At 43.3% G+C, this 12439-nt stretch overlaps 2 protein-coding genes across 3 annotated transcripts in view; one reads left to right on the forward strand and one right to left on the reverse strand.

The window, feature by feature from the left end:
* The window catches only part of RMND5A (required for meiotic nuclear division 5 homolog A), a 29874-nt gene extending 28118 nt beyond the window's left edge, over nucleotides 1-1756 (reverse strand). The window contains exon 1 of the mRNA XM_063131784.1: nucleotides 1539-1756. Coding sequence (XP_062987854.1) covers nucleotides 1539-1680 — 142 coding nt within the window. The 5' untranslated portion in view covers nucleotides 1681-1756. The remainder of the gene's footprint in view (nucleotides 1-1538) is intronic.
* A 6674-nt stretch (nucleotides 1757-8430) lies between these two features.
* Nucleotides 8431-12439, forward strand: part of LOC134402374 (charged multivesicular body protein 3) — a 52401-nt gene continuing 48392 nt past the window's right edge. The window contains exons 1-2 of one of the 2 annotated variants that reach the window (XM_063131795.1): nucleotides 8431-8537; nucleotides 9324-9591. In XM_063131795.1, coding sequence (XP_062987865.1) covers nucleotides 9366-9591 — 226 coding nt within the window. In that variant the 5' untranslated portion in view covers nucleotides 8431-8537; nucleotides 9324-9365. The remainder of the gene's footprint in view (nucleotides 8538-9323; nucleotides 9592-12439) is intronic. The other variant, XM_063131812.1, reaches the window with a different exon arrangement.

Consider the following 12439-nt stretch of genomic DNA (forward strand, 5'->3'; position numbering starts at 1 on the left):
TTGTGAATCATATCCTGGCAAATTAATATTACATGATTTGTCATATCTATATCTTAGGCTTTCTTTCTTCTGTTTGTGGCAGGGAAGAAGCAGGGAGGGAATATAGCCTTCTCTTGCTACTAAACATGACAAACAAAATGTTCCAGAAAACCAGTCCTTTCTATAGTGCCAAGAGGAAGGAAGGCAAGGGGGTGGAGTGAAGTACAGCACCCTGAACACCTTTGATAACCAGCCATGGGCCTGTGAAGGAGGCATGGTTCAGCAAGGAATCCTAAGGGAAACTTGAGCCATACTGAACAATATGCCACTCTGAAAGGAGCAAGACAAAGAGGTTGCTAAAGAAAAAAGTATCCTATATATAATAGCCAGTTCCTCTGTCCAGACAAAAATATCTCAAAGATTAGAAGGCCTAGGAGGCTGAAAGTTTGCATGCAGATAGCCCCTGACCCGCACGGGTGCAGGAATACTTGGTGACTGAAAATTCCCACCGGGGTCCCAATAAAGGAGGCTTTCCAAAAGAATCTGAAATTGCAAAAGAGCCATGAAAATGATCGCCTTTTCTATCATCATCCTACAAATGCCAATGGGGCACATTAAACGGCCATAAATAAAGCCGTTGATTTTTCAATGGGTATCACACTAGTTAATATATAAAGAGAGAGAGTGATAGGCTGTGTCTTCACTTGCAGGAAAAAAAGAAAAAAAAAAACATCAGGGAAAGAACCTGGTCACACCAGATGCTGGAGTACTGAATTCTAATAGTATTCTGAATTCTCATAGTACTTATAATATAACTAAAAACAAAACTCATTTGTTTTCAATAGCTTTTGGTATTTTAGCTCGATTTACTGTTCTTATTACTATGATTATTCTCTTATTTCTGTTTTGTGAACCCTTCCCCCCCCCTTCATGTTTTAATGTGATTTTAGATTGTAAGCCTTTAGGCAGGGTATCGCTGTTTTATTTGTATATTTTGTACAGCACCAAGTACACTGTTGGTGCTATATAAATAACAACAACAACAAGAAAAATTCAGGGCAAGGGGAAGCACTCACAGGGGCTGAGAAGATGGGGGGAGTGTACAAGAGTGCATCCAAAGATATTACAGGGCAGAAGCAAAGACAGGCAAAGAGTGGGGTTCATATACACCATTGCCATCATTTCCATGGGGCTGGGCCCTGCTTTTAAAAGCAGTCTGAGACAGAGTTTTAGGAGGTGAAGCTTTCCTTGAGACAGAGATAAAAGGGTCTTTTCGCACGTTACAGACAAGATTTTTCAAAGTGTATCTGTATAAATGGCAACAAGCAGGTGTCGGGAAACTCAGAGGTGCTACAGGCGGAGAGCCGGGAGCACAGGCGCCAGAGTAAAACCGTACATGCCGCTACGCCATGTGGGAAACAGCCCGTGCCGGTGGGGAAAGCTTCACCTGCTGGATTTCTGCCTGTCAGGGTCCGGCTAATGGCTCCGGAGCGGGCCCCGTGAAAGAAGCCCGGGTAGCAACGCTCTTTACGGGGGACAAGCGGGGGGGGGGCACATACTCTCGCTCTGGAGGATCTCGCGGCGCAGCCCCGCCACGTACTGGATCAGCTCCTCGAGACTCCGCTCGCACAGCTGCCCGTAGCCGGAGAACTTCTGCAGCACCTTCTCCAGCTCGCGCTCCACCGTCACGCATTGGTCCATCGCGCCTTCCCCCGGCGTCCGCCCGACCCCCGCCCGACGGCCGCCGAGACCCTACGGGCAGACCTCACAATACTCAGCGGAGGACCTGTGTGGAGGAGGAGGAGGGGAGGTTGGCTGGTTGTTGTTTTTGCAGGCAGCGTGTTAGACAAGCGGGGTCCTTCTCACCGGAAGGCTGGAGATGCGTCACAGGCAGCGCTGGAAACAGCTTAGAGGGCCGCAAGGGCGGATGGGTCGTGTGCGTAGAAATAGGAAATGAGTAGAATAACGCACCCCATTGCCTGGATGTGAAGCTTCCTGGTTCCTTAACAACCCCCTTTTCCCCTCCCCAATGCGGAAGTGACGAGTGCTCACGGATATAGAGAAATTCAGGCTGTTAGTATAACCGTGTTTGAGTATCCAGCGTGCCTCCCCGCAAACACACATGCACACACAGAGTAATTTTATTTTATTTTATTTTTATTTAGGGTGACCCTATGAAAAGGAGGACAGGGCTCCTGTATCTTTAACGGTTGTATTGAAAAGGGAATTTCAGCAGGTATCGTTTGTATACATGGGGAACCTAGTGAAATTTCCTCTTCATCCCAACAGTTAAAGCTGCAGGAGCCCTGCCCTCTTTTAAATCTGGTCACTCTGGTATAGCTCCTGCAGCTTTAACTGTTGGGATGAAGAGGAGATTTCAACAGGTTCTCTATATATACAAATCATGACACCTGCTGAAATGCCCTTTTCTATGCAACTGTTAAACAGGGTGACCCTATGAAAAGAAGGACAGGGCTCCTGTATCTTTAACAGTTGCATAGAAAAGGGAATTCCAGCAGGTATCGTTTGTATACATGGGGAACCTGGTGAAATTCCCTCTTCATCACAACATTTAAAGCTGCAGGAGCTATACTAGAGTGACCAGATTTAAAAGAGGGCAGGGCTCCTGCAGCTTTAACTGCTGAAATTCCCTTTTCAATACAACCATTAAAGATACAGGAGCCCTGTCCTCCTTTTCATATGGTCACCCTAAATTTATTACATTTTTATACCGCCCAATAGCTGACGCTCTCTGGGCAGTTCCCAAAAATTAAAACCATGAAGAAACAACCAACAAATTTAAAACACAAGTACAAAATACAATATAAAAAGCACAACCAGAATAAAACCACAATATAGGTTAAAATATGAGATTAAAACAGCAAAGTTTAAATTTAAGTTAAATTAGGTGTTAAAATACTGAGAAAATAAAAAGGTCTTCAGCCGGCGACGGAAAGAAAACAATGTAGGTAATTCCTGCTCTCTGTAACTGAAGTGGTATTTGATGCGGTGAGTTTTAAAACTCATCAAACTTGTTATTGTTTTTCTTCATTATTTTCTATTGTCTGCTGTCACTTTTGTCCTGGGAAAATCAGAAAAGGTGACATAAAGAACCCGGAAGTAGAAATGTCTGTTTCATTTTAAAGTCTATAAATCTATAGTTTTACGCATTGTAGGCACCAAGGTGCATTTAAGCCAGGCAACAGTTTAGACACCTAAGATTGATCTCTTCTAAGAAGGTGGCTTATTAAAGTTTCTCTGTTCTGATTAAATACAGTTTGAATCGAGTTATTTAATAGGCATGGAGAAGGTGAGATGCCCAGTGCGAAGTCTCTATTTTGATGGGGGTGGCGGGAGGAGCGGGTTTATTAGGTCATTAGCAAACAGATGGGAAAAGCGGAAGCGACTTCTCGGGGTCTTCCTACCATGGCATCAACTTCCGTCGCCTGTTGGTGAGCTCACCAAGCGAATGTTTTTATTTGTTTCTATTATTTGGTTGCTGGGTGTTAACACTGTTGAGTAGGGTGACCATATGAAAAGGAGGACAGGGCGCCTGTATCTTTAACAGTCGCATAGAAAAGGGAATTTCAGCAGGTGTCCTTTGTATATATGGGGAACCTGGTGAAAATCCCTCTTCATCACAACAGTTAAAGCTGCAGGAGGTATACTAGAGGGACCAGATACAAAAGAGGGCAGGGCATCTGCACCTTTAACTGTGGTGATGAAGAGGGAATTTCACTAGGTTCTCCATACATACAAATGACACCTGCTGAAATTTCCTTTTCAATCCAACCGTTAAAGATACAGGAGCCCTGTCCTCCTTTTCATATGGTCACCCTACTGTTGAGGTACATCACAAGTCGCAGCACTAAATTGCCCTAAGTTTTGATTTCCAACTTCGTTGTTGTTTGGATTTTTTTTTTAAGTATGTGTCACTTTAGAATATATTTCTGTCTTCTTCCTTGTTAAACTCCCCCCCCCCCTCCAATTTAACCAATGGTAAATCTCTCTTTTGTCATAATTTTGTTAGCTCCATTCTTTTTTCAGGACACACTTTGTGAATGGTGTCATGGTGCTTTTTACAGAATAAGCAAAAGAAGGCAGGCACCCATACCTAAAGACAAAAGACCTAAAGACAGTAGTGCACGCACTGGTAACCTCAAGGCTTGACTTCTGCAATGCGCTCTACACAGGGCTACCATTGTTCCTAGTTTGGAAACTTCAACTAGTTCAAAATATGGCAGCCAGGTTGGTCACTGGTACAACTAGGGGTGAGCATATTACCCCAACATTAAAATCACTCCACTGGCTACCAATTAGTTTCCGGGCAAAGTACAAAGTGTTGGTCATTATCCCAACCCTGGACCCAAACCCTAAAGTGGTTTGGGTCCAGGTTACCTGCGGGATTGCTGCCACGACACAGGCTCTGAACACCAGACCCGGCCGAGGCTACTCCCTGCTCAAGCCAAGTACCACCGCTTGATACGCCTGAGGCAAGGGATAAAGCCCACCTTCCTCCAAACTATGTGGAGAAAGGGGTTTAAAATGGAGAAGGATTTTAATATATATAATAATGCGCTGTGAGTTATATCTGCTTAGGTGAATGATTGTCAGAGTGGGTGTTAAATGTGTAAACTTAAGATGATAAATGCCAAACAGACACGTGGGATTTTTGTGGTAGTTTAAAGACAAAGCAATCAAAATTTATTTTTAAAAGTTCACAAGCTTTGTTTCAAATAAAACAATTAAAAACCTTTTTGAAACCTTTCATACAATCCTGTCACCCATTCACATACGCGCTTTCCTTTTTCTCACACAATCACTCTTGAACTTTCTTTATTATCAGTATTAATATACATCCACTACGTGCACACCACTCACTACGCTGACCCTCAAACTCTCCAGAACTTAAGTACCATAAACACAGAGAGCACTACAGACTCTAAGAGTACCTAACAAGTCCCTCTGAAAAGCTCCCTCAATCCCCTCAGTCATTCCCTTATATATCACTCCTCCCCCCTCCCAAGACATTCTAACTCCGCCCACTCAGACCAACATTCTAAAAACCACAGACTTACAAACTGCAGACATACATTGGGAATTGACTTGTGGGGTGTAACGCCACAATCGCCTTTTCCCATACAGTCCGCCCCGCACACTCAGGTCCTCTGGGGTGAACTTACTTCAGTCAGCTAAAACTAGGCTGACATCACTTTCCCAGAGGACCTTTTTTTCTGTTGCCCCCAGATTGTGGAATGGCCTGCCAGAGGAGATTCATAAAATTAACTCTTTGTGTGATTTTAAGGCAGCTTTAAAGACTAGCCTTTTCCGGCAGGCCTATCCAGATCAATGTAAAATCAAGAATTTTTAAGATGTATTGATTCCTGTTCTAATGTTGTTCCCTGCCTCGATCCAAAGGGAGAGGCGGGTAAGAAATAAATATATTATTATGATTATTATGATTATTATGATTATTATACCAAAATTTTACAATCTGCGTCTCACCAGTGCAGGAGAGTGCCAGTGCAGGAGAGTGACAATGCAGAAGCAAAAATAAAAAAGGTTGAAAGAATGCAAACTGCATTTCTAACCATGGAAGAGAAAGAGGAACTCCCATGAATTGCCTCCTATGACATATGGACTGATGTTACATTGCTCAGATAAGGTGTAGTGGAGTCCTAGGACTGCGTATTCAGAAATAAGTCCCGCTGAACTCAGTGGAACTTAGGGGGATCTACACTATTGCTTTTAAAGCACTTTAAAGCACTCTGAAAATGTTTTGAAAACTGTATATGCAGTGTGTCCTGGGCCCCAACAGTTGTCAAAACTGTTATAAAGCGCTTTAAAGCAGTAGTGTAGATTCCCCCCGCCCCCGGTTAGCCTTCTTCAAAGTGGTGTTACAGTAATATCTGCAACTAACAGTTAAACGTATAGCCTGATCATACTATGAGGTTATCCTAGTCATCTGGATTAAAGTGTAGCTTTCTGCTTGACAACAGATCTCCAAGACAGCTTCCAATCAAAACAAAATAATATTTTTTTTAGTAAGAAGGCAGAGATTGAAGAAAATGGTACTTTGCCTGAACTGCTGCTTTTCAGAGGTTCCAAAGTGGCACAAGAAAATAGCCTCTTCCCCCTCTCAGACACATATTCTTGGTTAATGAAACTGGTGCACCTTCTCTTGGGCAGCTGAACATTCTGAAGCAGACTGTTTAAATGAATATATTTTCTTTAAATGAATATATCTGTGGGCCTCTATCCCTTCTGCTGCCACTGAAGTAGCTGCAGCAGTGGTGGCAAAAAGAAAAAGAAAAAAGCAATCATTTTGCAAGGAGACATAGAGCTCCCAGGCAAGCCTCCCGGGAATAATTGGCAATGAAGCAATGGCAGGATATTGGTGTTAACTGTACACTAACCTAACCCTAACCCAGCTCACCTAGAATATTGGAGTAAGTAAAAAAACTGAAGATAGCTGCTTGAAAAAACTGGTTCGGAATACGAAATTGTTAATTATCCATTTTATTTCTGTAGTTCTTGTATTTAATTATTAGAATTGGTTTTCCGTGAATTAGAAAACTGCAATTTGATCTTGCACCTCATTTGGAATAATTAATGCTTCTGAAATATGCTTTGCAAGTGTCACAGTAAACCAAATCAAAATCTTCTAGCCAGCTTAAACACCCCTAACAATTCAATCCACGTTCCTATCTTCCTCACTGTCTAACCCGGTTAATCACTACATGCCTGCTATAGCAGCTTCCTCACAACTCAAATATCCTTGTTATCTAAATCCCTGTTTCATGCTAGCACCCATTCTGTGCTCCCTTCTTGGTTTGGGCTGCCAATGCTGCTTGAAATTTGCATCTCTTGTGCTAGACCCTTTCTGAAGGAAAAGCCTGTAATATTTACTTTTTCAGAAATACCCAGCAAAAAGGTGATGTCACGAAGTCCTATTGAGTCGAGCAACTGTGTTTTCAGCTGATCTTTCATTGTCGCAAATTAAAGTGCGAAGTTACATGTTGGATTTTATTCCTTTTCTTTTTATATTATATATTTAAGGGAAGACTAATTATATACAGCAAATTATTTAAAATATGCTTTTTTTCTTGTCTATTCCTTTTCTTTTCTTTTTTTGTTTTGTTTGTGGTTTGTTTTGTGAAAGTTTGTCTATTTTATTTTATTGTATGTAATTCTAATTAATAAAAGAAAGAAAAAAGAAAATTAAAGTGCAATCCTTAAATGCCCTACAACTCCCAGCATGACTCAGCCAGGGTGGCTGGAGGGATGCTGGAAATTGTAGGACTTTTTCTCTCTAAACATACATAGAAGTACCCTAGTAGCCAACTACTGAGTTTTTGAATTTAAGGCCTATTCTTGCAAACTATTGTGGCACTCAATGATTTTAAGCCCATGATTCTTTCACACACCACGACATCTCAATATGTTGGGAAATTGTAGCATTTTAGATATTGAGCAGATAATTTCAAGTGTATGCATCTGTAAAAATATTTATAATAATACTTAGCATGTATATGGTGCTTTAGTGTTCAGAATACTGCATATGAATAAGGTCAGCCAATATTGTTACCTCCATGGTGAGACTGAGGACTGAGAGAACCATGCTTTGCTTAAGCAACCCTATGAGTTCACAGAAGAGCAGGAACTTGAATTCTGAAGTTTTTCGTTGATTCACAGTGACGTTTATTACTCTGTTACGCTACAAAATTGTAATATGTTACTGTGATTTTAGAATGTAAGCCATATGGCAGGGTGTTTTGTATTTTGTTTTATTTTCTTCTGTACAACACCATGACAATTGATGGCGCTATATAAATAAATATTAATAATAATAATAATCAAATTATGGCGGGAATACACACTGTGTGTTGTTAGCATGTCTTCTTCACGACCATTATCTTCAGGAAAATGCCTCCGATCGCTCCTCTTGGGCTTGCCCTTTGAGAGCGACTTGGGCCGTAGCTAGACCTAAGGTTTGACCCAGGATCATCCTGAGTTAGTCCCTGCCTGAGCGCTGGATGCCCTGTGTGGCACTTAGATGAACAGGTTTGACCCCAGGACGATCCTGGGATAAACCTTAGGGCTAGCTACGGCCTTGGAGTTCGTATCCTACACACATTTACTCCTCTTTGATCTTAGGCCATAGCTAGACCTGAGGTTTATCCCTGGATCGTCCAGGGGTCAAACCTGTTCATCTAGGTGGCACACAGGGGATCCAGCGCTCATGCAGGGGCGAACCCGGGATGATCCCAGGAGAAACCTTAGGTCTCGCTGTGGCGTTAGTGGGCCTTACTTCCGAGGAAACCAGGATCCGGGTCGGGGCTGCAAAACTGCGAGCAAGTGCAGCGCAGGCTGCTGCTTCCTCCTCGCCTGTCTTCGCCCCTGGGGTTACTGCCTGTCAGCGGAAAGGGCGGGCGGAGAGGCGGCCCTGACTCCTCGCAATCCGGGGGCACTTGAAGAGCCAACCAGGCAGCTTCTGGATCTGGGGCGGCCGCGCCGGGATGAGTCCTCCTAAACTGTCGGGCCGGCGCTTTTGGAAGGTAACCCCCCCCCCCCCGGGGAGCGGCGCCCACGGTGGAAGCGGGCAGGCGGGGCTCCTCGACCCGCTTCCTGAGCCCCTGGACCGTCCACCCGCTTCCCCCTCCTTTCGCTGCTGTCCGCGGCTGCAGACGTCACTTGTTATGTCTCCGCTGGTTCGGGCTCTGCTCCGCCGCGGGAAGGCGGCGGCGGCGGGGCTGGCAGAAGCCCAGCCGCAGCATCGCCCCCGGGGGTCCCCGTAGGAGTAGGGCCGCCGCCAGCCCGAGCGGGGGGTGAAAAGCCAGGCGCCTCAGCCTGCCCTTGGCGCCGCCCCCCTCCCGGGCCCCTGAAGCAGCGCCTGGGCTTCCCAACACAAACTTATCCCCCCCACCAGACACACAACCCCCACCCACCCACCCACACATCACTGGCACCCCACCCCCGCACCCCACCTAGCACTCACCCCACATCCGCTCCAATCCCTCTCCTTTGCAGGCCGCACATCAGCCGCCTCTCAAGTGTCTATTTTTTCCCCTAATTTGCTCCCCCCACATTTTCTTTCTGCCACATCATCACCTGGTTTGAGCCGAGGGGTGCTTCCTTGGGCCTCAAACTAGCACCCCCCGTCGTGTCCTCTTGACAGGGAGTGATCTCCTATCCCCCCCCCCCCAGTACCTGAAATAATTCTCTATAAAAGACAGAAACGAAGAAGAGAGACCCTGGCTGTAGCAACATACCCAGGTGTTGTTATGAATACCCACCTCCCTTTATCTCCTCCACTGGGACATTTCTCTCTATCTCTTTTATAGGATTGACTCTCTTGCAGAGTCAGAAACACCCGCAGAGGAAAGATGTGGCTGAAGCTGTTTTTCTTGCTGCTTTATTTTTTGGTCCTGTTTATTCTGGCCAGGTTTTTTGAAGCCATGGTGTGGTATGAAACTGGCTTCTTTGCCACTCAGTTGGTGGATCCTGTGGCACTGAGTTTCAAAAAGCTGAAGACCATTTTGGAGTGCAGGGGACTTGGTTATTCAGGGCTTCTAGAAAAGAAGGATGTCCGTGAGCTGGTTGAGAAATCAGGTAAGAAAAGTATCCACGTACAGGTGTTGTACCATTCGGCATTGCGGCCTCTTCCCTCCCCCATAGGTTTTCCCTTTTGTTAAATATCTACAGTGGTGCCATCAGGGCAGGACTTTGGGACAGAAATCCAGGGGAGCAGGAGGGTCACCAAATGCAGCAATGTCAGTTTACCACATTTTGAAAAAGTGAAGTAATATATTTTACCATCTAAAGAGTTCCCCAGAAGTTCATTAAGTCCAGAATCTAAAATTACCTAGTTCTATCAGTAAATATCTACAATTATTTAATGATAAAATATCAAGTATATGGAGAAAGGTGAATGGGGAGTAATGGTGAATAAAGTTCTCAGTATTGAGAGCGACCTCAAGCTCAAAATGCATCCAGACTGTTTATGGGAAATGGCTGAAATGTGACCACCTTGGGTGTAGGGCAGCAGCAGGCTGGCAAGGAACACATACTGCACAGCAGCATAGAGGAAAAAATATAATTTTTGTTTAAGTACAGGTGACAGTTATCAGGAAACATGACCTAACATGATCTGAAACGCACCATTAAAAATCATAAGTTGAAATGTGACATGTGCTGCTTGGTTGCATTGACAGCTACTGTGACAAAACTTTGCTACCTTTGTTGTCAAGAAAGTGTAACCATCCTGCCTTTTTGTTAGGCTCAGTAGCAAGATTATTAGAATGCTAATAGCCTGATTCTACGCATGTTTACTGACTTCAGTGCAAGCAACTGTACACAAGATCGCAGTTTTACAGTGTGATCCTAAGCAAGGTTGCTCAAAAGTAAGTTCTATTGAGCATAATGAGGCTTATATTCCCTAAGTGTGTTTGTGATTGTAGCTTTGATACGGCACACTGTTCAGAAGACAAAGAATGGAAAGATATTCCCTTAATTAAATTATTGTGATGCTTCTATCATGGCACAAGGCCTTGTTACGTATTTTAAGGAAGTAAAAATAATTTCAGATTGTTTGCACGAGATAATTTGCCTGAGTGTTACCTTTTGTTTGCAGAATGAGGTGTGCTGAAGGTCTAGATGTTTCAAAACAAACACCTTTAAAAAACTTCTCCTTTGAAATATACTTCAGGACTAGCTAGTAGCACTTTAGGATTGTCATGCACCTATACATGTCCACCAACAGTAATAAGTGCATTCAGTAATACCTTGGCATTGCTTTGTGTCCCTGGATGCAGAACTCAATGTTAACCAGTGTGCAAATAAAATATAGAGATCCGCTGGTTTCGCAGATTATCATCTCAGCGGAACTATCTTTGATCTATGATAGTACTGGTCCCCCTCCATTCTTCCTCCAGAGCAGGAAGGTTTGGTGGGGCCTCCAAAGGGATTCTGCATTATATTATAGACCATCCTTACTGGAGTTTAGTCCTTGGCTTAGGAACATAGGAAACGACCTTCTACTACATCAGACCATTGGTCCATCTACCTCAGTATTGTCTACGTATACTACCTGGCAGTGGGTCTTAAGTGTTTCAGACGAGGGTCTTTCCAAGCCCTTCTTGGAGGTATAAGCAGCTGAACCTTGAACCTTTTATTTATTTATTTATTTATTTATGTATTACATTTTTATACCGTCCAATAGCCAAAGCTCTCTGGGCAGTTCACAAAAATTAAAACCATAATAAAACAACCAACAGGTTAAAAACACAAATACAAAATACAGTATAAAAAGCATAACCAGGATAAAAACCACGCAGCAAAATTGATATAAGATTAAAATACAGAGTTAGAACAGTAAAATTTAAATTTAAGTTAAAATTAAGTGTTAAAATACTGAGAGAATAAAAAGGTCTTCAGCTGGCGACGAAAGGAGTACAGTGTAGGCACCAGGCAGACCTCTCTGGGGAGCTCGTTCCACAGCTGGGGTGCCACAGCGGAGAAGGCCCTCCTCCTTTTGAATGCATAGCATGTGCTATACCACTGGGCTACAGCTTCTGGTGCATGCCTTGCTGGTAGTTCTAAATTCACATATCATACCCCTTGCTTTATCGTAGTCTCATATCCTTTTCATGCTCACAAATATACAGGTCCACACATCTAAACAGATGTACTGTATCACCATGAATGTCTGAGTGATAGAAGTTAATTGTGGTTATGTAACTGTGTATGTGTGAATTGCATTTATTTATTATGTTTCTACTTTGTTAGTCAGGGTTGACTCCCAATTCAGATACACACAATCCAGATAAGAGAGAATCAGTTCAGTGGTCAATCTACCTGTTCCAGAAATGGGTCTTAGATGTCAGTGGATTTGTAAGCTAAAATAGTGGCAAGAGTCCATGTACAAAAGACAGTTCTAGTGATTGTGTAGGTGTACGCAAGAAAAATTAAGAAACTGGCAGGTGAAGTTGGCGTATTTGAAGATAGCAGGTATTACAAAGTTTTAAATAGCTCTGGCTATTGGGCGGTATAGAAATGTAATAAAATAAATAAATAAATAAATTATAAATGTATTTATATCCCGTTTTACAAAAATTCAAGACAGCTCCCAAAATACAGATTAAAAACAGCAAAAGAGACTTTGAAGTGATCCAGCGCAAAGAAAAGAAATAGCTGAGTACATAGGGTACATAGGGTTCCATCAATTTGCCCCACTCCCAAACACCACCTGGAAGAAAAGGTCTTTCTACAGTGCTTCAAGGCAAGGAGTGAAGAAGCTAAATAGGCTTCTTGAAGAAGAAAATTCCAGAGCCTAGGTGCAATGGCCAAAAAAATCCTATCCCAGGCACTAATCAGCCTCGGCTCTGATAGTGTGAAGATACGGTGGAGGGCCCATTGAAGACCTGAGAGAATGGTAGGTTCATAAGGCAAGGACCAGTAC

Source organism: Elgaria multicarinata, chromosome 1 (genome assembly GCF_023053635.1).
Source record: "Elgaria multicarinata webbii isolate HBS135686 ecotype San Diego chromosome 1, rElgMul1.1.pri, whole genome shotgun sequence".
NCBI lineage: Eukaryota > Metazoa > Chordata > Lepidosauria > Squamata > Anguidae > Elgaria > Elgaria multicarinata.